Source organism: Doryrhamphus excisus, chromosome 21, assembly GCF_030265055.1.
Source record: "Doryrhamphus excisus isolate RoL2022-K1 chromosome 21, RoL_Dexc_1.0, whole genome shotgun sequence".
NCBI classification, from domain to species: domain Eukaryota; kingdom Metazoa; phylum Chordata; class Actinopteri; order Syngnathiformes; family Syngnathidae; genus Doryrhamphus; species Doryrhamphus excisus.
In genome coordinates, this window is record NC_080486.1 from 5,820,080 (window position 1) to 5,844,854 (window position 24,775).

General features: G+C 37.5%; 1 protein-coding gene across 1 annotated transcript in view; it reads left to right on the plus strand.

Annotated features, from left to right (window-relative positions):
- Positions 1–24,775, plus strand: part of LOC131109145 (collagen alpha-1(XXII) chain-like) — a 60,026-nt gene that overhangs the window by 27,819 nt on the left and 7,432 nt on the right. The window contains exons 12-18 of the mRNA XM_058060809.1: positions 448–519; positions 583–618; positions 5,808–5,852; positions 11,931–11,963; positions 16,254–16,409; positions 16,578–16,632; positions 21,902–22,096. Coding sequence (XP_057916792.1) covers positions 448–519; positions 583–618; positions 5,808–5,852; positions 11,931–11,963; positions 16,254–16,409; positions 16,578–16,632; positions 21,902–22,096 — 592 coding nt within the window. The remainder of the gene's footprint in view (positions 1–447; positions 520–582; positions 619–5,807; positions 5,853–11,930; positions 11,964–16,253; positions 16,410–16,577; positions 16,633–21,901; positions 22,097–24,775) is intronic.

Sequence of the window (24,775 nt, forward strand, 5' to 3'; positions counted from 1 at the left end):
AAATCACAGTGATTGTGCAACTGTGACAGTTTTTCAACTAACAGCATCAGTATGACTCCTCACATTTTCTTGATTGCAAAACGATCATTTGCCGTTTGCTGATGCATTTGTGATTTCTTTTTATTGACTCATCATCGCCCAGATATTGCAGCATTTCTGTCGCAGTCAGTAATGTTTCAGCGCTGCTCCCAGTTTAGAGCAATTGGGTTTCTGTGCTGCATTTAATAGCTTTTTTAATAAATACTAGTTGTCCGACTGATTCTAATATGCTGTAATGAGTGTATTTTATCGTTTCACTTCTCAAATGCTGCTGTCAGTGTTTAACAATATAATGTAAACATACTAACTATCTGCATAATTTTTTTATATAAGTAAGAAAGTCATTTTATGACCTATTTTCTTTTTCTTTGTTAAATGTCATTGCCTGAATCTTTTTCACCATTCCAGGGTTCAACAGGAGAGCCGGGTTTTCCAGGGCTACCAGGTGCTCCTGGGTATCCGGGGTACAAAGGCCATAAGGTAAGCCATAAGTACTATAGTTTAGTTTTCTCTGCATTTTATTCACATCAGGGTATTTTGCAGGGAGAGTTGGGAGAGCCAGGACCAAAAGGAAATAAGGTATGATGCTTTTCATGGATTATATCAGCTGCAGTTCAGCTACTTGCCTTTACTCTTTATTCATACTTTATGAATGCATGAAATCAGTCATAGGTCCTGTGTTCAAATGCTCAGAATGGATAAGCTTAATTAAATTCAGTGCCATTGAAGTGATCGCATTGGGGAATGCAGCAAAGAGAATGTTTAATGACAACCCGCCAGTTAAGGAGGGTGCCTGTTGTTTATGGGCTTTAAAAGGGTAAGAGCAGGGGTGAAATGATGCAACTTTGTCACTGCGATATGATAAAAAGCCTATTATTATATCAATTTTCGTACATTTTCTTTTAATTAAACATACCAAAACAAAGATTAGGAAAAAAATTTGTCTCTATCTTATACCGTTCAGCAGTAAAAAATAGGTAAGGTTCAGGAAAATATCAGTTCCCGACTAAAAAAACGAAGAAACGCAGTTTTATGTGAAAAGACACATTTCAAACAGTTTGTTTCAATCACAGAAATTGCTTGTGCATGCACTAAAACTTCCCTATGATGCGTACCGTAAAGTATGTATAAATACGTTTTTAGGATCGGGCGTTCATGATATAAAAACACATAAATACATATTTGGTATTGAATGAGTTAGTAATATATATATTTTTTTCTTCTCTGAATTCTGACTTTATTCCTACAATATTTTTGACTTTATTCTCTTAAGATTATAACTTTTTTATTTATTGTTTTGTTTGATTGTCATTATATTATGACTTCAAAAACAGACTTTTTTCTTTATTATTTCATTCATTTACACCACAAAAATTGCATTATTTTTTCTGATAATATTAGTCCATTATCCTTGTAAAATTACAGCCTTTTACAACTTTTTTCTCTTAAGATTTTGACTTTATTCTTATAAAATTACTGCACATTTGTAAAATTTTGCATTCTTTAAAAACATTTTCCGGTTAAATTACATTTAAAGAATAGGCTGTGAGCTAATAAATTAACAGATTCAAGCCACAAATGGTCCCCGTGCCGCACATTGGACATCACTGGCTAAGCGGTTAACTTGTATCATTTCTTCCCATGTACACAGACATAAATAGAACCAAGAAATAGAACCAAGTACACGGCATAGAATCTTAAATAAGTTACAGTATGCAGTATGCTTATAGCACCACTTCCTCCTACAGAAAAGCAAAAAGCCTAGCCAAAATATCCTGGCTATGCTGTCACGCATCATTTGCAAAGCAGAGCCTGCACCGTTTTTAATGGCCCGAAACAGAAAACGACAGTTATGGAACACTGGAGTTAAAAGTCTTCTCGGCTTTACGAGGAGCCGCTCCCAAACAGAAGCGTATAAATGTCTCTGCAACAACGGATATTTCACCCCTAACTGCTGCCAACCGTGACTTTATACCCTCTTTTTCAGGACATTGTGCATTTGAGAAAAATGGACATTAAAATGTGTGTGACAAGGCATGACAAAGACAGGAAGCCTCTTTTAATTTGACAAGTTGGTTGATTTTTAAAATTGGCTGGTTTCCCATCCACAGTACATTAAGGGAGCAGAGAGCTAGGGTGAGCCACTAGGGGGCAGCAGGTCTTTTGGCTTGACTTTTGCCCACTTTATTCTCATTTATGAACGTGTCACAAGTCAACTGCTGTCTATCATCACACATAACATGATACCGATGTAACCTGTAAGAAAAATGTGTCCTAAAATTGTCGTCTGATAAAATAACATGAATAGGTAGTATGTTAACATAACATATTAACAGTTATTCAGATAACTATAGCCTAATTAAGTAGTTTACATGCAATTTGTAATCTGTATCTAATATCACACCTCAGAATGAATCACTCAGACTCACATGCAACAGTTTGGAACTTTTTCTATAACTTTTTTTTCAAATTGCAGTACAGCAATTCCTCATTTAACACTGTTAATTGGTTCCAGACCCTACGGTGATGAGTGAATTTCCCCAAAGTTGGCTATTTTCATAGAACATAGAAATCTAAATGAGGTTTGTCACATTATTAGAGCCTTCTAGACATGAATTAACACCCCTATAGTAACCTTTAGACTCATATTACCCATATGGTACACATTATTAGAGCCTTGTAATCATGAAGTAACACCCCTATAGTCACATTTAGACTCATATTACCCAATATGGTACACATTATTAGAGTCTTCAGGACATGAAGTAACACCCCTATAGTCACCTTTAGACTAATATTACCCAATATGATAAACATTATTAGAGCCTTCTAGACATTAAGTAACACCCCTATAGTCACCTTTAGACTGATATTGCCCAATATAGTACACATTAGAGCCTTCTAGACATGAAGTAACACAGCTACAGTCACATTTAGACTCATATTACCCAATATGGTACACATTATTAGAGCCTTCAGGACACGAGGTAACACCCCTATAGTCACCTTTAGACTCATATGACCCAATATGTACACATTATTAGAGCCTTCTAGACATTAAGTAACACCCCTATAGTTACCTTTAGACTGATATTACCCAATATAGTACACATTAGAGCCTTCTAGACATGAAGTAACACCCCTATAGTCACGTTTAGACTCATATTACCCAATATGGTACACATTATTAGAGCCTTCAGGACATGAAGTAACACCCCTATAGTCACCTTTAGACTCATAGTACCCAAGATAGTACACATTATGAGAGCCTCCTGGACATGAAGTAACACCCCTATAGTCACTTTTAGACTCATATTATCCAATATGGTACACATTATTTGAGCCTTCAGGACATGAAGTAACACCCCTATATTCACTTTTAGACTCATATTACCCAAGATGGTACACATTATGAGAGCCTCCTGGACATGAAGTAACACCCCTATAGTCACCTTTAGACTCATATTACCCAATATGGTACACATAATAAGACATTTATAACATGGATGTAAATGTGTTCTGGTGTTAGGGGATTACAATAATACAACTCACACATAGTTATCAGTGTAGAATACAACATATCATTTTTGAATGAGTTTTCTGAATGCCTTTTTAAAGGCATTTTTATGCTTGAAAATGCTTAATTTAGGCAATATGCATATTTTTAGACCAATAATAGGCAATATTCAACCACAAAATTGCATGAATGGACTCATTTTTCCTGATCTTTCAAGGCACACATAATATTGTGTTGAAAGGTGATATAAACATGGAACCTACCAAAACAAAAATTAGACTCCGGTCTTTCATCAGGAAAAATTGTTCCTACCATTTTCCATTCTTTAGTAATTAGCAGTAGAACATAGGTAAGTCTCAGGAAAATATCAGTTCCCAACTAAAAAAATGAAAAAAACATCCATCCATCCAATACATTTTCTATACAGCTTATCCTCACTAGCGTTGCAGGTGTATGCTGGAGCCTATCCTAGCTGATATTTCAAGCATAACTTTCACTTTGACAAAAATATTTTTTGTTTTTGTGATATACCAACACAAACAACACACATTTTTTTTTAAAATCACAAATACTTCAACTTGCTGATATAGTTCATCTTCAAACAGCTAAAATAATACATAAGGCTAAAAATAACCAATTAGCTAAAAATGTCATCCAATACTTCTCTACAAGAGAGGAGAAATATGATCTCAGGGAAGAAGTACATTTGAAACACTTATATGCTAGGACTACGTTAAAAAGCCATAGCATTTCAGTATGTGGAATCAAACTATGGAATGGATTGAGTAAGGAACTCAAACAATGCACAACGATGAGACAATTCAAGAAACAATACAAGCAGTTGATGTTTGCTAAATACAAGGATGAAGAGTCTTCAACCAGTCATGATGTGCTATATATATATATATATATATATATATATATATATATATATATATATGACTACATTGACAGTTACTATGGTACCCATTATGTCATTGTATGGTCATATCACCTCGTACTTCGGTATGTGACAAAAAATTAAAATTAAAATTAAAATTAAAATTAAAATTAAAATTAAAATTAAAATTAAAATTAAAATTAAAATTAAAATTAAAATTAAAATTAAAATTAAAATTAAAATTAAAATTAAAATTATTTAAAAATGTAAAAATGTAAAAATGTAAAAATGTAAAAATGTAAAAATGTAAAAATGGAAAAATTTAGAAATATAGAAATTTAGAAATGTAAAAAAAAATGACAAATTAAAAACGTAAACTATATTAGGAAAGCAGGAAGTGAACAAATGTAACAGTTACTGATTGTAAAAGTACCAGATGAAGGGGTAGGATTTAATAAGCTTTGCTTCTTAAATCTTCTTATACAAATTTCCCCACTGAGGGACGAATAAAGGCATATCTTATCTTATCTCTTATCTTCCTACTCCTTTTGGACATGTGGAACTGTGAACTGATTATGTGATGCATTCAATTGTAATCTGATGCATGTTCAAATGAAATTAAACCATTACCAATACCGAAAGGGGTTGCATGTGTGTGCATGTGCATACATGTGTAATTCTCTGCATGCTACGCTAATCCATGCTCTCCCTCCTTCCTCCAGAGTGTGTTTATTTTAAATGTTGCTATTTGACTTCTAAATATTAATGCATGAAATGTGTGCTCCAACATGTATTTCTGGTTATAAAGCAGAATATGTAATCATTAGCTACAAGTGAGTACTTACGGTTAATCACCGACACAGAGGACCTGAGGCCTAAAACCGCATTAACGCGCGAACAAATCAACAGGATTCCGTGCGACCTTTTAGTCAACCGTGTGAACACCATCTCGGTTCCAGTGGAGCAATCAAAGAATGTGATAAACGCTCAAATTCACTTGCTGCGCTCCGGATGCACAAACGGAGAGAATGGTGTGATGGCTCGTGGGAGCGGTGGGAAGAGAGTAGCGAGCATCAGAGCTTGCGGATGTGTCGTTTGTAAGCCACCTACAAGATAGAAAGAGTCAGGTTTGTTAAAGGTCACTGCTAGCCAGTTCCTCTCCCTTCTCTCTGAGGGGTTTCTCTTATTGGCTGCTGGAGGTAAGCGTGACCTTTTCTCCTTTCCCTGGCTGTCTACACTTTCATCAGTTGTTGCATACATTCCGTTTCTCCCGCACACACACACACACACACGCGGCAACGGGAGCGATACACCAGGGATGTAAACAAACAGACGCAAACTTTTACCTAATCGTGATGTGTCTCTTTGCAGGGGGAGCGAGGCAGAGACGGGGTGCCAGGGACCGATGGTGCACCTGTAAGTGTTCCTCCTTCTGCTTCCACTAGGTGGCAGTGAAGCTTTTGTTTCCATGGCTGCAGTTAAGGGACTGTCATTACATCGTGTGTTAGTGTGAATCTTAATGAGTTGATGGAGAACACGTGTCTGCACAAGGGCACCAGGATGAGGAAGAACAATGTCTTGGTTTTAAGACCTAATTTGGGACTTGTAGCCTTTCAAGGCGGCTCTCGTGTCGTATTCCTGCACAGAGCTTGTCCAATCAGTAACCGAGCATGCCCACCAACCCAAATCGGGTATTTTTTGGTAATGGTTTCAAATAGGTATGGTCTTCAAACATCACCAAGAAGTGAGAGGAAGGGGTTTCAGTTTCAGGAAAATATCAGTTGCCAACTAAAAAAGGCAGAAAAACAGCTTTTTGTGAAAAGATACATTTCAAGCATAACTTTTATGCTAGGATAAATTTCAAATATGAAATATGAGACATTCGAAAATAAAAAATAAAAACTAAAAATAAAAAAATAAAAAAATAAAAAAATAAAAAAATAAAAAAATAAAAAATAAATAAATAAAATAAAAAATAAATAAATAAAATAATAAAAAAAAAAATAAAAAAAAATAAAAAAAATAAAAATAAAAAATAAAAAATAAAAAATAAAAAATAAAAAATAAAAAATAAAAAAACGAACAAGAACCGGGTTATAACTTTCCCACTTTTGGACAGATTTAGTAGAGATACTCAATTGTTTTAGGCCACCATTAAACACAAGTACACACAATCTCCACTGCTAAACCGCTGCTCAAGCTCTGCAACCATTCTGTCCAGTGTCATCAATTATAAAATAATCATTATTATTATTATATATTATTAATTTGCCTATTATTATTACTATTGGCTTGCTTATTAGCCTGCTTTTGCCCTATTATATAAAATTTGTCAGAGATTTTTTTTGTAAAAAAAAATCCCCCAAAATATATCATACAAAAATATAAAAAATATTAAAATATAATAATATTTAAAAAATACAATTATTTAGGGGGATTGAAGAACATTTTAAGGGGGCTGAAGCATTTATAAATGGAATATTTTCTAAATTCGAGCATAGAAAACCTGCTGAAGCCCCCCCCAAATATGCCTAATGACGCCACTGATGGAATCTAAATTCCTGTGCTATATTTATATTTATATTTACTGTACTATATTTTGCTTTTGTGAAAGCTCAAATATGTCAAATATGTTTATTTACAACTACAACACCACGGACTATTAACAACTTTCACATTATGAACTGTGTGCACACATATGTGCGTGTGCATGATTTTGTGCAAGCGTGCATGTGTTAAAATGTTCATTCAATGCATAACCTCATTCGCACAACAATTCACAGGGGTGGAATATTCCTTTCCCCAATCCGATTGAGGTATCTTGTACCCGCTCAATCGGAAAGTTGTCAGGGTGCGTTCTTCTTCGTGGTGTTTTTCTTCTTCTGTTGTTTATTGGCGGTTGGCAAGTAGCTTTCGTGTGCATTAGCGCCATCTGTGCAACAGAATCTAAACCCTTCTATACGCCATTCAGTGTAAGTCCAGTTTTATTAAAAAAGAAAATACATATCTATATAAAACATGTGCTGAGCTTAATTATAAAATATTAGCAAGATTGAACTTTATCTTTTCCTGTTCCCGGGTGCGTTCTTTCAGCGAATGCTGAGATATGACGTAACACACAGATCGAGACGTTCTTCGATGTTAAAAAATGGAGGTGAGCAATCGGCACTGGACTGCTAAGGAAAGTTTGTTTTTGATTCAAATTAAATTTCAAGTCTGGAGGAACTGGGAATACAGAGTTATTCCAACAAGTGAAAGAAAAACTGGAGGAAGTCGGTATCATGTGATGTTGGTGTTTACGTTTTATTGCGCAAGCCCCATTGACTATTCTGGTTGATTATAGCGGCGCATGTAGACACGCGATTGGAATATTCCTTTCCATGTATACCATTGTTTTCGGAAAGGTCATTCGGAAAGACAAAAACTCCTCATGTAAACGTGGCTAATGTTATGATCTCTTCGAAAATGAGACAAGAGTACAATGACATTTACTATGTTACGCTTTTCTGTGTATGCTACCGGCCCCGTCTCCACCCATTGAGACAAAGAGACTATAAAACTGATTGTTCTATGGAACAAACATGCCAAGGTGCTGAAACCAAGTCCGCCCCCAGTCACCTGACCTGCAAACAGAGCAGAGAGCAAGGAAGACCAGCCAGAAAACAGAAGCTGACCAAATGAAGGGTTATTTGGATGCAGACCATGACATAACTGGCTCTGTCATGAAGGAAAGAAGCATCAACATGTTTATACAAGCCGTCACTATCAATAATTCTTAGTGACATGGAATGATACACACGTGCGTGTGTGATGTGCAATTCCTAACTTGCGAGCCAGGATTTGTATTTCATTATTTTCCTAATGACACTGAAGAAGTTCCATGTGAGAAGAAGTCCAAGTATTGATTACAACGATATTGATCTTCCCATCACCCGAGAGGGATTAGAAAATGAATCCAATCAGAGGCGTGCGAGTGTGTCGGGGTGTCTTTTTCTTTCCGTGTGAGCTTCAGTGGCGATATTGTGTCACGTGGAGACATAGTTGTGTAATCTGGCTTGTGACACTTGAGAAATATAAAGCAATTGCATTTGTCGGTGTGCAGGTTAAATGTTGACTCTTAAAAGCCACGATGTTTGAGAGCAGCACAGCCTCCACATGCCGCTAACTCCCAAAGCGGAACGTGTTGGCAGTGAATCACAAATGTGTCACTGCTGAAATGTGCATGACAATTTGTCTTCCAAAAGACTTCCTAATTCCGACAGGGAAGAAAACAAGTAGGACTCTGTAGAAGTGTTCCACTAAGAAGCAATATGCCTGTCTTTTGTTTTAGTATGATAACATATTAGGAATCTATTGTGTAATCCAGGGGCGTCACTCGGTTCTGAGGACAGGGGAGGCTTAGCCCCCTGGAGATGCACAGGATGTGAATGAATGTAGTAGACAATAAAAAATAAAAAATAAAAAATAAAAAATAAAAAATAAAAAATAAAAAATAAAAAATAAAAAATAAAAAATAAAAAATAAAAAATAAAAAATAAAAAATAAAAAATATAAAATAAAAAACAAAAATAAAAAAAATTTAAATAACGAACAAGAACCGGGATATAACTTTCCCACTTTTGGACAGATTTATTAGAGATACTGAATTGTTTTAGGCACAATCTACACTGCAAAACCGCTGCTCAAGCTCTGCAACCATTCTGTCCAGTGGACAATCAATTATATAATAATCATTATTATATTATTAATTAACCTATTATTATGACTATTGGCTTGCTTATTAGCCTGCTTTTGCCCCATTATATAGAATTTGTCAGAGATTTTTTTTGTAAAAAAATATTATGATATATATATATATATATTATAATAATATAATAATATAAAAATATAAAAAATATACAATTATTTAGGGGGACTTAAGAACATATTAGGGGGACTGGAGCTATTTAGAAATGGAATATTTTCTAAATTATTAGATTAGATTATTATATTCTTATATATATTATATTATACATATTGATATTAATATATTATATTATATTATTATAATTACAATATTTTCTAAATTATTATAATAATATAAAAATATACAATTATTTAGGGGGACTTAGGAACATTTTAGGGGGCTGAAGCCATTTATAAATGGAATATTTTCTAAATTATTAGATAAGATTATTACATTCTTATTATATATATATATATATATGTATATATATATATATATATATATATATATGTATATATATATATATATATATATATATATAATATTCTATTATTATAATAAAATTATTTTCTAAATTATTATAATAATAAAATAACATAAAAATATAAAAAAATACAATTATTAAAATAGGCCTAATGACACCACTGGTGTAATCCAAATTCCTGTGTAATGACAATGAACCCTTTTATTATTAAAGGAGATAAAAAAAACTTGTACATCCTCTTGCATCATTGTGACGGGATAATTTTGAGAGGCGCAATTTTAAATTAACAAATTTTCGAAGGAGAATCAAGTTTATTTGTAGTTGTTAAACTAATTAAGTTGTTTTTACTCACTTTTTTCACTTTTTCCCAACAGCATTGTACAAGGGTATGCAAATTAGACAATGACTTCCATGACAGCCAATAGCAATTTTTCTCACTGAAAAGTTGGCAACATTTTCGAATGAGTTAAGATACAAGGTCACCCTTTCTTTGACACACGTCTAAGAAAAACCGAACCGGCATCAGTATTCACTTCAAAGCCATCGCCACTATATTGGTTCATCAAGCATCTAATCGAAAAAGTAATCTCAAAAGACACCTGTTTAAATACAGACCAAACTCATTTTCTTCCTTCAGCACTTGGATGACTAAAATGAGTCGCCAAGGGGCCTGTTTAGAAAAATGTAATTTGCAAGCTGTGATTTGCTGTGTGACATTATTTCCTCTTGCAATATTATTGCTAATCCAGACACTGTTTGCGAGGCATGCTTATGAATGAGAGAACAGAAGCACAATTTGTCAAAGTAGACACACACAGTCCTGTAGTAAATATTCAGAAAACTTGATGATTGTAAATGACTTTTTCAGATTCAATTGAGTCAGTTTTCTTTATTAAAACCTGATTTGACATGCCTGTATCAACAAAGTATTAGGTTATATCAATATGTAAATGAGAATGAACAGTAATAGTTATATAATATCACTACAGTCACCCCTAGTTTGTCGCAGTTATTTGCTTCCAGATCTGACTGTGATAAGTGAATTTCTGCAATGTAGGATTCTTTATTTATAAATGGAATATTTTCTAAATTCGAGCATAGAAAAGCAGTTTATGACCTTCTATATTCAGTTTTTGGCATTATTTTTTTACATTGGAAAAATCTTGCGGCACACCACTAACCAACTCACATGAATCACTAAGTTTATTGGAGGAACGAGGCAATCGGTGACATGTTGCCACATGGACAAATATTACATTGCTCTGTCATTACACCACGGACACTCGACAATGACATAATATTTGCAGAAAATGATGAATAAATTAGGATAATTCCTAACGGCATACCTGATGATTTTTCACAATGGTTGAAAATAATTGCTCTAGACATGAAATAACTAGGAATGTCTGAATTATCGTCCCGATATCAGCATAAAAATGCAATATCGGTTCTGTGTACAACAGTCCACCATGTCGAATATGATATGTTACATATATCAGTATCGGAAAATTTCGATTTAGACAATATCGGCATATTGGTTTTTGGCAAAAAAGCCAATATCAAACATCCTGAGAAATAACACCCCTATTATTTGGCTTTATTTGTTGTTTTTTGTGATGTAAATTTGGAGCAGCCGGATCAGAGCAGGAGGGGATAGAAAAGAAGAAAAAAGAAAAAAGAGGGAGAAAATACAGAGAGAGACAAAAACAACAGCAACAACAACAATTTCAATGACAATTACAGAAAAACAAAAAAACAGAAACAAACAGAACTACATTAGCAAATATCCAATGCCCATTTTTGGTTATGTATAAATTCTAGGTGGTGAGTGAGGGTATCTGTCAGTAGGATGATCAGGGAGAAAAAAGGGAATAATGTGTGCATGTAAATCTAATTGTTGTCACAAAGGATTCATGAAAAAGTTTTTTTTTCTTTTACTGGAAATGGAGCACGCCTAGAGTCCCAGATATAGAATGTTCGAGTGTTTAATCCTCCAAAACAGAATTTCTAGGCAATAAAAGATTCACGGTTGCATTTTTCATCATGTTACAACAAGTACAAAAGGAGTGTTAGAGATTGCTGCGGAATAAGCAATCTAAAATGTTGTGTAAGCCAACGGTTCTGACAGGAAAATAAGAGTTCTGCATCACCAATGCAGAGCTGTGAGCATCACTCCTCTGACACCTTTGATATGTAAGCACTCATTTCTAATGTCTTTCTCTGTTTCTTTCTCTTCCTCCTTTTCATCCCCACCCCCTCTGCTCCCCTTCCTTTCTTCCATCAGGGCCAAGTGGGACCCAGAGGAAGAGAAGGAGAGGTATGTCAAATTAGACTTTTGCAGTATTAGATATAATCCATTCTCTCTTATTCTGCCCCACAGTGAGCAGCCCTGACAAGCCTTTGTGGCTTCTTTGGAAGACTTACAGATCCAATACCTTTAGGCCTGCGGAAATCTAACCCCCCTGGGCAAAAATATACATCACAAAAGCATTTTTTTTCCAAAGGCGATCACATTTGAAATAGCAAACACTTTACTCTACTGTCTGGGGAATCACAATTTCTGGAGCTGCTGCTTCCTTCTATTGTGAAGTACTTGTTTTGTTTGTTGATGTGTATTACATTCACATTTCATTTTCCGGTGTATCACTTTAAATCATTACAAAAATAAATGATGTCTGTGAATATTGTCATTCATCCAGGGCGTTGTGTTCTCAGGGCACTGAATCAATACAATCAGACTGTTCGGGTTGTCTTAGAAAACGCTTTGCCACTAGATAGGACAGCTGCCTGGGAAGACTGAGCTGACTTAAGCATGCTAGTATATTTACATAGGTCTTAGGTTTTAGGGCTGGATAGGACCTATCTATTAAGTGATATTAGAGCTGTCCTATCTAGTATAGAGTCAGTTCATACTTCATAGCAAGAACTAATGAAGACTGACTTAGACAAAAGTAGCCCTATCTAATCTATGAGCATTCAAACACACTACATCAGGTCATGCTCAAAGACTAGATAGGGCTACTCTTGTCTAAGTCAGTCTTCATTCAAGCACGCTACATCAGGTCATGTTCAAAGACTAGATAGGACAGCTCTACTTTTGACTTTTCTAAAATAATATCCAGTCTTTGAGCTCCTTGGAACATGACTAATGTAGCCTGCTTGCAGCTTTAGTTTTCTAAGACAAGTGTCCTATCTAGTCTATGAGCATTCAAGCACGCTACATCAGGTCATGCTCAAAGACTAGATAGGACAGCTCTACTTTTGAGTTTTCTAAAATAATTATCCTATTTGTCCTATCCAGTCTTTGAGCTCCCTGGAACATGACTAATGTAGCCTGCTTGCATCTTTAGTTTTCTAAGACAAGTGTCCTATCTAGTCTATGAGCATTCAAGCACGCTACATCAGGTCATGTTCAAAGACTAGATAGGACAGCTCTACTTTTGACTTTTCTAAAATAATATCCAGTATTTGAGCTGCTTGCAACATGACTAATGTAGCCTGCTTGCATCTTTAGTTTTCTAAGACAAGTGTCCTATCTAGTCTATGAGCATTCAAGCACGCTACATCAGGTCATGTTCAAAGACTAGATAGGACAGCTCTACTTTTGAGTTTTCTAAAATAATTATCCTATTTGTCCTATCCAGTCTTTGAGCTCCTTGGAACATGACTGATGTAGCCCGCTTGTAGCTCAAGTTTTCTAAGACAAGCGTCCTATCTAGTCTATGAGCATTCAAGCACGCTACATCAGGTCATGCTCAAAGACTAGATAGGACAGCTCTACTTTTGACTTTTCTAAAATAATATCCAGTCTTTGAGCTCCTTGGAACATGACTGATGTAGCCCGCTTGCATCTTTAGTTTTCTAAGACAAGTGTCCTATCTAGTCTATGAGCATTCAAGCACGCTACATCAGGTCATGTTCAAAGACTAGATAGGACAGCTCTACTTTTGAGTTTTCTAAAATAATTATCCTATTTGTCCTATCCAGTCTTTGAGCTCCTTGGAACATGACTGATGTAGCCCGCTTGCAGCTCAAGTTTTCTAAGACAAGCGTCCTATCTAGTCTATGAGCATTCAAGCACGCTACATCAGGTCATGTTCAAGGACTAGATAGGACAGCTCTACTTTTGAGTTTTGTAAAATAATTATCCTATTTGTCCTATCCAGTCTTTGAGCCCCTTGGAACATGACTAATGTAGCCTGCTTGCATCTTTAGTTTTCTAAGACAAGTGTCCTATCTAGTCTATGAGCATTCAAGCACGCTACATCTGGTCATGCTCAAAGACTAGATAGGACAGCTCTACTTTTGAGTTTTCTAAAATAATATCCAGTCTTTGAGCTCCTTGGAACATGACTGATGTAGCCTGCTTGCAGCTTTAGTTTTCCAAGACAAGTGTTCTATCTAATCTATGAGCCGATGAAATATACTCAGAGAGGACAGCTGTAGTCCAAGTACTTAAGACAACCGTCCTATCTAGTTTTGACTTAGCATGACCTGATGAAGGAGTCTATCTTCTTAGACAACGTGAACAGTCGGGTTGCGATTGATTCAGTGCCCTGAATGAATGAGAATATTCAAAGACAGGATTCTAGTTACTGATTCAAAGCGATGCACTCAAAGATGAAATGTGTACATAATACACAACAAACAACAAATAAACAAACTACTTCACAACAGAAGCTGCAGCTCCAGCATCCCTGCTCGGATGCTCAAATACTAGATAGGACAGCGCTAGTTAAAGTCTTCAAAGACAACTATGCTAAAAAACTAGGACAACTCTACTCTAAGTCTTAAGTGGTTTTCAACATACATGTTCGATCGTGGCTGCATGGCGGTCGAGTGGTTAGCATGCAGACCTCACAGCTAGGAGACCAGGGTTCAATTCCACCCTCGGCCAGTGCGTTTCGGTACGTATCCCGACGTTTATGTCTACTTGTTGTAGTATTGTTAATTCTGTCATCATCACTTGCAAAAGCTGATTGATGGTTATACATGTATATAGTCGGACATTTTTCACAAATGCATGCATAAACGGAGGAAAACCATGTCAGCAAAATTATCACCCATGCTCCTTAGGTCTCTTGCAAAAGTCACTAGTAAATGGTGACTTTGATTTGCATATTTTATGCAAATGTTATTCTAACACTTAAAATATGTTAAATACCCATCAGAAAGAGTCCAATTAACTTTTTAACATTTTGCATTATCTGTGTGTTACCTGCCTTTCATTGTAACCACCACCATTTAATGAGGGCTTTAGAGGTGATAACATTGAATGCATTTCTATGAGAAGGGACTGTCCTAATTACAAGTCCAGTGGGACTTTAAGAGGGACTCAAGACACAATAGCACATTTTTAAAGATCCTCGATATTGGTTTTCTTACTAATATCCTATACTGTCCAGTAGTGATACCAATATCAACCCAAAACTGATATAGGCCAATCTCTCCCTTTGCATGAAGGGAGCTTTAATAATAATTGCAGTTTGTTGATCAAAATTATATTATCTGATATCTAATTTTTATGCTTTTAATGGAAATCTTTCATTCATCATCATTTTAATAAAATGGCCCCCAGGTCATACTTTGGATGTGCCAATATTATGCCTTTTTGAGCTTTTTTCCACCCGCTTTTGCAGTTATTTCTGTACTTTTATGAATTGTATTTTTACAACAGGGGTGTCCAAACATTTTCCACCAAGAGTCACATACTGACAAATCAAAGAGTTCTATATTTTTCTCCTTTCGTTGCACTTTTTTTTGCTCATTTTTGTCCATTTTCAACATTTTTGTTTTGTTGTTTAATTGTATTTTACATCACGTGATAATTTGTATTTTAATCATTGGAGAAATCTTGGCATTGCAATGCTGCCTCTATACACCAAAGGGAGCCCAGAGGGAGGCTGACATCAATGCAGCGCCACGGGAGGCACCAATGAATGCATTGCTCAGATTAGTACATGTTTGTACATTTATCATGCCCCTTTTGAGTGGGGCTGCATGGCGGTCGAGTGGTTAGCGCACAGACCTCACAGCTAGGAGACCAGGGTTCAATTCCACCCTTGGCCATCTCTGTGTGGAGTTTGCATGTTCTCCCGTGTTTTCTCCGGGTACTCCTGTTTCCTCCGACATTCCAAAAACATGCTAGGTTAATTGGCGACTCCAAATTGTCCGTAGGTATGTATGTGAGTGTGAATGGTTGTGTGGAGTGTGAATTGTCTATATATGCCCTGCGATTGGCTGGCCACCAGTCCAGGGTGTACCCTGCCTCTTGCCCAAAGACAGATGGGGATAGGCTCCAGCACCCCCGCGACCTGTGAGGAAAAGCGGTAGAATTGTATTTTACAAATACCAAGAGCCATTAAAAAACAACCATCAGGTAACAAATGGCCCCTGAGCCACACATTGGACAACCCTGTTTTGAAAAATGGCACGTTCCACAAGCTGCGGGTCACACACAGCTTCTGCACTGCAGTTTGAATACCCCTCCTTGCCTTTGTGAAATTGACACATCCCAAATATGGAAGTCTTAAGTTGTTTGACGGACTCTTGCTAAACATGTGCTATCACCATCATGTGAGATTTTCTCTCCTCTACCCTCCTTCAGAAAGGATTGAAAGGCGATGAAGGTCTTCGAGGGTTTAATGGTAAAAAAGGAGACGTGGGCCACGTGGGCCACACGGGTCCTGTCGGTCCCAGGGGATTTCCCGGCCTGGATGGGCTGCCGGGTCAACCAGGTCAGCCTGGATATCCCGGAAAGCCAGTGAGTAAATGTTGTCATGATTGCCTCTGTAAACATTGGATTTCTAGCAAGATATGAAAAAGTCATGTTTGGGAGCAGCGGGGTTACACTGTGAATGTCAAGGCTAGATTAAGATTAAGACAATCTTTTAAACCTGCCGCCTGTTTGAGTTTTGCTTTTGTGTTTCAGGGCAGGTCACCCTCAGATGAGCATCTTGCAAGGCTCTGCACTGATGTCCTTCGCAGTAAGTACCTTTTGGTTTTCCTGGCATGAAGGTCAATGTGTGAATAAAATAAGATAATGTAGCATTGCTCAAAATTGTTAATGGTGGAACTCCAGGGCGGTGGTTTGCAACCTATTCAATGCCTTGCAACCCCATAAACTATTCATGTTCTCATACCTCTTAGGAACTCACAACCTTTCAGCTGCATATTTATTTGCAGGTGAAATGTAGTAGTATGTGTTCGGTGGTCCTCGGGTTTGGAACGAGGTCAGTTTCCGGATTTTTGTTCAATTCACCCCCCATCACTCCCACATAAAGGCAGTTTTTTTTCCCACAGAAAACACAACTAAATTGTGTAACAGGCTTAAATGTTCATTTTGACAGTCACTTTTATTGCAAATGTTGATCCAAAATCAGATAATAAGTCAGAGTGAAGCTAGCAGGAGGGTTTGGAGGAACAGGAGCGAACTATGTGTTTAAAACAGATATTCGTGGCGCATCAGTTTCCCTGCAGATTTCTGAACGACTGAATAACTAAATGAACTCCTAAATCCTAAAAATAAGTAAAATACAAGAATTAAATGTAACTGTAATAAAAAGATCTATCTTCTAATGCAGGGGTTCACAAACTTTACCAACTCAGGGCCCACTTGAAAATCTAAAATGGGCCCACCTTTGTCCTATAAACAGTACATGGACGAAATGCTGCATTCTCAGAGCACTATAGAACGTATAATAATAATAATAATAATAATAATAATAATAATAATAATAATAATAATAATAATAATAATAATAATAATAATAATAATAATAATAATAATAATAATAATAATAATAATAATAAATTATTATTGTTATTAATATTGCTATTAAAAATAATAATAATACAAATTAGAATAATATTATATTAATAATAATAATACATTTGAACAATATATTATTATTATTATTATTATTAATAATAATAATAATAATAATAATAATAATAATAATAATAATAATAATAATAATAATAATAATAATAATAATAATAATAATAAATAAATTTATAAGGTTCCTAAAATATTGTGACAGGTCAATAACACTCAATAGATTATTAATTAGGCCCATAAATATTTCTTAAAAATCGTGCAATAAATATTTTACAGTAAAAATTGTTTTTCAAATAATATTTGCAAAAATCTATCATATTTTTAATGACCTCTCATGGCCCACCTGCAGTACCACCACGGCCCACCAGGGGACCGGGGAAAACAATTTGTAGGGCTGCACGGCGATCGAGTGGTTGGCGCACAGACCTCACAGCTAGGAGACCCGAGTTCAATCCCACCCTCGGCCATCTCTGTGTGGAGTTTGCATGTTCTCCCCGTGCATGCGTGGGTTTTCTCCGGGTACTCCGGTTTCCTCCCACATTCCAAAAACATGCTAGGTTAATTGGCGACTCCAAATTGTCCATAGGTATGAATGTGAGTGTGAATGGTTGTTTGTCTATATGTGCCCTGTGATTGGCTGGCCACCAGTCCAGGGTGTACCCGCCTATCGCCCGAGGACAGCTGGGATAGGCTCCAGCATACCCATGACCCTTGTGAGGATAAGCTGTAGAAAAATAATGAATGAATGTTCTAAAGTATTGCCCCAGACTGGTCTGGAAGGACAACTTAGTAAAATCTTTATCCTTCATTATGGTTGCTACAGTTGAGCTGTTAGGACCGAGGGGGCAGCCAATATTGGTGGGCATTTCCAAAAAGTTCACTAATAGTTGATGTTATTAAACCGAAAACCAAATGTTTTAAGATATTCTGAAGTCATCTCAGGTATTGACTCGAGTCACAATATTAATAATTTTGGACTCGACTTGACAATATCACTGATGACTTGGAACTTGACTCTGACTGTGTGCAGTACAATGCATCCCCATTCAAAGTCTTGACTGGAGATGCGAGATCAAAGACTTGAGACTTGCCAAACTGTGACTTGTTCCCACCTCTGAGAAATAATGATGTCTTCATTCACACACCAGCAGCTGCAATGGACGTCAAAGAGCAGATACAATTAGCCGTAATGAAAAGGGTAGGGAAGGCGGTGAGAGAACCTGAGGAGGGGACAGCTGTGCCATTGATTTTGATTGGTTATGCTGAAAATGCGAGGAAGCAGAGAGGAGCGTGGAGAATTACATGAGGGCTATTCGTGTGTGTGCATGCTGTCTCTCTTACTAAGCTAAGCACCTGTTGTTATTTGTATGCCACATGTGGTTGCTATGGTGATGGGGCGTCTCAAATGGGCTTTCAGCCTTCAACCGAGACATTTTTTTGATGAACATATATATGTTATATATGAGCTGGCTATGCTAGTTTGTCAATGATTGAACTGTACATGAACACATCCTATGTATTTTGACCTTTTATGTACACGTAGGAACACGTAGGTGGAAGAACACGTAGTCCTGCGTCACAGCACATTATGTGAGGTAGATGCTTCTGATTGCAGTATATATGGTATGCAGTATATATATTTGAAGCGTGAAGTGCCGAGGGGTTTACATGTTTATGTTTTTATGCTTCACTGATTCACTGTTTCTTTGTCAAGCGTTTAGATTTTGCACTTTGGTCGAACGTCCTTGAACACACCATAGTTGTGTGCTGAGGAGGCAGAATCATCAATTATCTTACAGTATCAATATCAATTTATACTTTAAATGTGTTTCATTAGGGCGGCACGGCGGTCTAGTGGTTAGCGCGCAGACCTCACAGCTAGGAGACCAGGGTTCAATTCCACCCTCGGCCATCTCTGTGTGGAGTTTGCATGTTCTCCCCGTGCATGCGTGGGTTTTCTCCGGGTACTCCGGTTTCCTCCCACATTCCAAAAACATGCTAGGTTAATTGGTGACTCCAAATTGTCCATAGGTATGAATGTGAGTGTGAATGGTTGTTTGTCTATATGTGCCCTGTGATTGGCTGGCGACCAGTCCAGGTGTACCCCGCCTCTCGCCCAAAGACAGCTGGGATAGGCTGAATGAATTACAAAAGTCACATTTATTGCAAATGTTGATCTGAAATGAGTTCCTTTTTTTGGAAATAAAGCAAAAACCAAAAGTCTTGGAGTAAGAATACCATAATAACTGCAGTGGGGTTTTGTACAAGAATTGCAAGCAGGTGTGTAATTTAAAATAGGGGAAAGGGGGTCACGACACCCCCGAATATAATCACATCATTCCGATATATACATGATCTTGCATTAACATCTGATTTTCTTTAATTCTATTATTTTCCAGTAAAAGTAGCAGTAGCATCATCCGGTAACGTAACCCTTGTAACCTTCCCCACTTTCCCGCTTTCTCGCCCTAATGTTGACTATTTGTTGTATGTTTGGCATGGATGGAGACAGCCGCGGAAAGGTGAAAAGAGTGAAAAACTGTAGGTCGACAACTAGAGTTATTAAAAAAAACAACAAAATCCTGACCAAAAAAAAGGTAAATACCTGTATTAGCCGCAGTTCGGTGATGATTTATGACTGGAGTTGACAAGCTAGTTGTTTGATTACCTCACAGTAGCCACGTTTACATGAGGAGTTTTTCTTTTTCCGAATGACCTTTCCGAAAGCAATGGTATACATGGAAAGGAATATTCCAATCGCTTGTCTACATGCGGCGCTATAATCAACCAGAATAGTCAATGGGGCATGCGCAGTAAAACGTAAACATTAACATCACGTGATACCGACTTACCCGAGTTTTGTTCCGTATTGCGAGTTTTACGTTTGTCCAGTCTTGAAATTTAGTTTGAATCAAAAACAAACTTTCCTTAGCAGTCCAGTGCCGATTGCTCGCCTCCATTTTTAAAACTGAAGAATGTCTCGAACTGCGTGTTTCACCATGTCTGAGCATGCGCAGAAAGAACGCATCCGGGATAAATTTAAACAGGAAAAGATCAAATTCAATCTTGCTAATATTTTATAATTAAGCACGGCACATGTTTTATATAGATATGTATTTTCTTTTTTAATAAAACTGGACTTGTGAATGGCGTATAGAAGGGTTTAGATTCTGTTCCACAGATGGCGCTAATGCACACGAAAGCTGCTTGCCAACCGCCAATAAACAACAGAAGAAGAAAAACACCACAAAGAAGAACGCAGTCTGACAACTTTCCGATTGAGCGGGTACAAGATACCTCAATCAGATTGGGGAAAGGAATATTCCACCCCTGTGAATCCGATTATATATTAATTCGGATTGGCACTTTTTTTTTCGGAATGAGGTGTATACAAAGGTTAAATTTTTTCCGTTTCAGCAAATAAACCGAATGGAATTGGAATATTTGGGTCCATGTATACGTGGCTATTGTCTGTGAGGTGAAGATGGACTGTGTAGGACTGTGTACTCTGTACTGTGTATAACCTGAGCACTGATAATGTGTCAGTGAAAATAGTTTTGTAGCGTTCATTAGGACACACAGTGCATGTCTTACATTTACTGTCAAACATTATCCAAGAAATTAAAATTACAGTAAACATCGGATATATCGGACTCAGATATATCGGAAATTCGCTCACAACGGACAGATAAAAAAGAACCGATTTTTCTGTAATGCATTTCCAATAAAAATTCATTGCATATATCGGATTTTTTATAACGGATTTCGCCTATTTCGGACAAAATCTCCAGTCCCGTTCCAATGCATTTCCATTAAATTTCCCTCGCATATATCGGGTGGCCGCATCGTGGCGCTCCGATTCACCGAATCGTGACAAGCCGCTATACGACGTCAGTTGCAGCGTTTGCAGCGTTGCCTGCACGTCCAGGTACATTGGAAACATAGTCAAGGAAGTGCCTTTTTATAACGGATAAAATCATTTTCCGGTATACGCATTTAACGGATTTCGCTTATATCGGACAAAACCAGTGGGAACAATTGAATCCGATATATCTGAGGTTTACTGTATTATGCAAAAGATAATGCGTCCGAAGTGATAATTTTGTCCAATAATACCGATATTATCAGACATCCCCAGTATATAGTGTAATGTATATTGCTATAGTCGATTATTGTGGTCAAAAGGTATGCAAAAAGGTTTCAGACAAGAATAGAAGCACATTTGTTTACAAAGTCTCATCACTAGTCTGGCATTTCAGTCTTTTGGCAGATCAGTCTGAAGAGAGATCTTTCTGACAATGTTTGTGACACAAAGGAAAAGCTTTCCTGTGTTTACTCAATTGTACATGAGTTTACAGTAGGGAGTCTTCCTTTCATGCATGCATGCTGTGATCTATGCTTACTCTGCCCTTTAGTTCAACTCCCTGCACTCCTCCGGAGCATGGATTCTTCAACGAGGTGTGAACCCTGCCAAAGTGTGAAAGGACTCCCCGGTGAGCCTGGTGCACCAGGACCTAAAGGCTCCACGGGAATTCCAGGTCACCCTGGAAGGACTGGCTCTCCGGGATACCCAGGAACTCCTGGATTGCAAGGTTCTCCGGGCCTCAAAGGTAACGTTGAATGGTTCCTTTAGGCACCAACATATGAAAAGATGAATCCGGACCACAGGTCAATGCGAGAAGACAGTGCTGCCTCTGAGCCAGCGGTCAGCTCTGCTTTCCTGAAACGGGACCAAAGATGTTCAGTCTTCTCCGCCCTGATGAATGCAATAACAATAAATGACAACATCTCTTCATGAAAACAAGAGCCGGGGCAAATTTACAGCAGCTCTCAGCTGCGATTAAAATCAAAATGGTGCCAACAGCTAGCAAATTGGATGTGTTGATGCTCGGTGCGCCCCGTAAAACAAGCTTATTAAACAAGCGAACACCAGTAAAAGCCAGCAGAGCAAAATCAAATAAATACGGCGTGCAAAACCAACTTAATGAGCTGCCTTTTGATTTAGCACCCCTTCAAGTGGCTAATCATCCGTGAAAGATGCCAAACTATGACATCTCACTGCTGAATGGGATTTCACCTTGTTAGTTCAAGGGAAGAGCACCTATAAAATAATATTTGCTGTGGCGGAGAACATTCATTACATTGATCAAGACGCAGCACAATGTCTTCACTGTCAATATTTACACATCAGCAACGATCAAGCTAAATATTGTACTGAAATGAAACAGTGTTTTGTGGATTTTTTAACAGTATATGGATGTTAAAGTCTGATGCTGGCCCTTTAAGAAGAACTCATTTTGTTCATCCAACCTTTACAGCGTACCTATTATGCTAATTTTCCGGCCTTTGTATTCTGGACTGTTATGTTCTGGACTCCTATAGCACAGCTACAACAATAACCCACACAGAAAGCTTTCTAGAGCTTCCAGACTCTGCACCTCTTCCTGCAGTGTTTGGATGGTATTTCTGCCACCTCTGGACATAGCCTCCCGTCGAGCCCACTCTGTTTTAATTGGTAACACTCCCAAGCGCTCCCGAAGACTTCCGTACAGCTGCCGAACCTCTTTTATTCGACGACTTACACAAAATAAACACAGTTAGGACACTGATAAATAGTTACAGATTGTTCTTCTTACGGTTGTTTGTCTATATGTGCACTGTGATTGGCTGGCGACCAGTCCAGGGTGTACCCCGCCTCTCGCCCAAAGACAGCTGGGATAGGCTCCAGCAACCCCCGCAACCCTCATGAGGAAAAGCGGTAGAAAATGAATGAATGAATGTTCTTCTTACTCTTCAACACAACAAAGTACTTCAGCAACAATTTGGTGGATAGTCCAGCCTCGTTTTGGCCCATGTTCACAAAATAGTCCCAATGACAGATGAGCATATTTTTGTTTGCTGGCCAGGAATCAGAAACTCCAACCACTTCTGCCTGATGCTTGCCTAAGCCAAACAAAATTAGCTTTACCTCAAAATTAAAAAATAAAATATTGGTAGTCATTACTCAACTGGGCATGCCCATAGAAAGAAGTCTGGGTTGCGGTGACGTCAGTAGAACTCATTATCTGATGCGTTGGCATCGTTTAACATGAGAATACAACATTTAAACAACATTTATAGGTCAGAAAATGCCAAAAGCATAATACCTCAAATTTAAATTCAAACAAAATTTGAACTTTGAGAGTTTTTAAACAAGAAAGAGATGTGAGAAAATGGTAATGCCTGCCAGAGAAAAGGGTATAGTGTAAGTGTAAGAGTATGGTGATGGGTTTTGCAGCCTTAAAACATATTAATTCATTTTCTACTGCTTTTCCTCACGAGGGTCGCAGGGGTGCTGGAGCCTATCTCAGCTGTCTTCGGGCGAGAGGCGGGGTACACCCTGGACTGGTCGCCAGCCAATCACAGGGCACAGATAGACAAACAACCATTCACACTCACATTCATACCTATGGACAATTTGGAGTCGGCAATTAACCTAGCATGTTTTTGGAATGTGGGAGGAAACCGGAGTACCCGGAGAAAACCCACGCATGCACGGGGAGAACATGCAAACTCCACACAGAGATGGCCGAGGGTGTAATTAAACCCTGGTCTCCTAGCTGTGAGGTCTGCGCGCTAACCACTTGTTCATCGTGCCGCCCTAAAACATATATATAATATATATATATTTTTTGCTGATGTATAACCCACAAGGCATGCTGGCAAGCCCACAAGCACATTTCCACAACAGGAAATTACCCAGCATGCCTTGCGGATTGTAAATTTGTATAAAATAGTATTATTTTACTTATTATTACTTATTATTATTTATTATTGAGTATGTGTATTTTGTGAATAGCAAAATTCTATTTGGTAGAATGCAGATACAGTTCTCAGAATACTTGTATGATACAAGTCATGTTGCATGAACTTCACCAAACACGCATCCAAATATGAAACAAACATGACGACACGAAGACGAAATCATGGCAAAAATTATTCACCATAAGTCTGCTTTTACTTGACCGTTTTGCACCATTCAAATACTTATATGCGGTTTGAAGTCTGCGCTTTTGACACGAGTTGAAAGGGAGACCCTGCTTGACTGAGTTATGCTGCAACACCTTAAATCCGCCATATATACGCCAGGACTGTCATTCATTGACTCCAAGAGTCAGACACCTCTTGGCTGGTTGCTGGAAGAGCACATTAACATTTCTATTTGCAATGTATCATTAAAAATGTGAATAATTTGAATAAATAATTTGAATGCAGGGCTGCATGGCGGTCGAGTGGTTAGCGCGCAGACC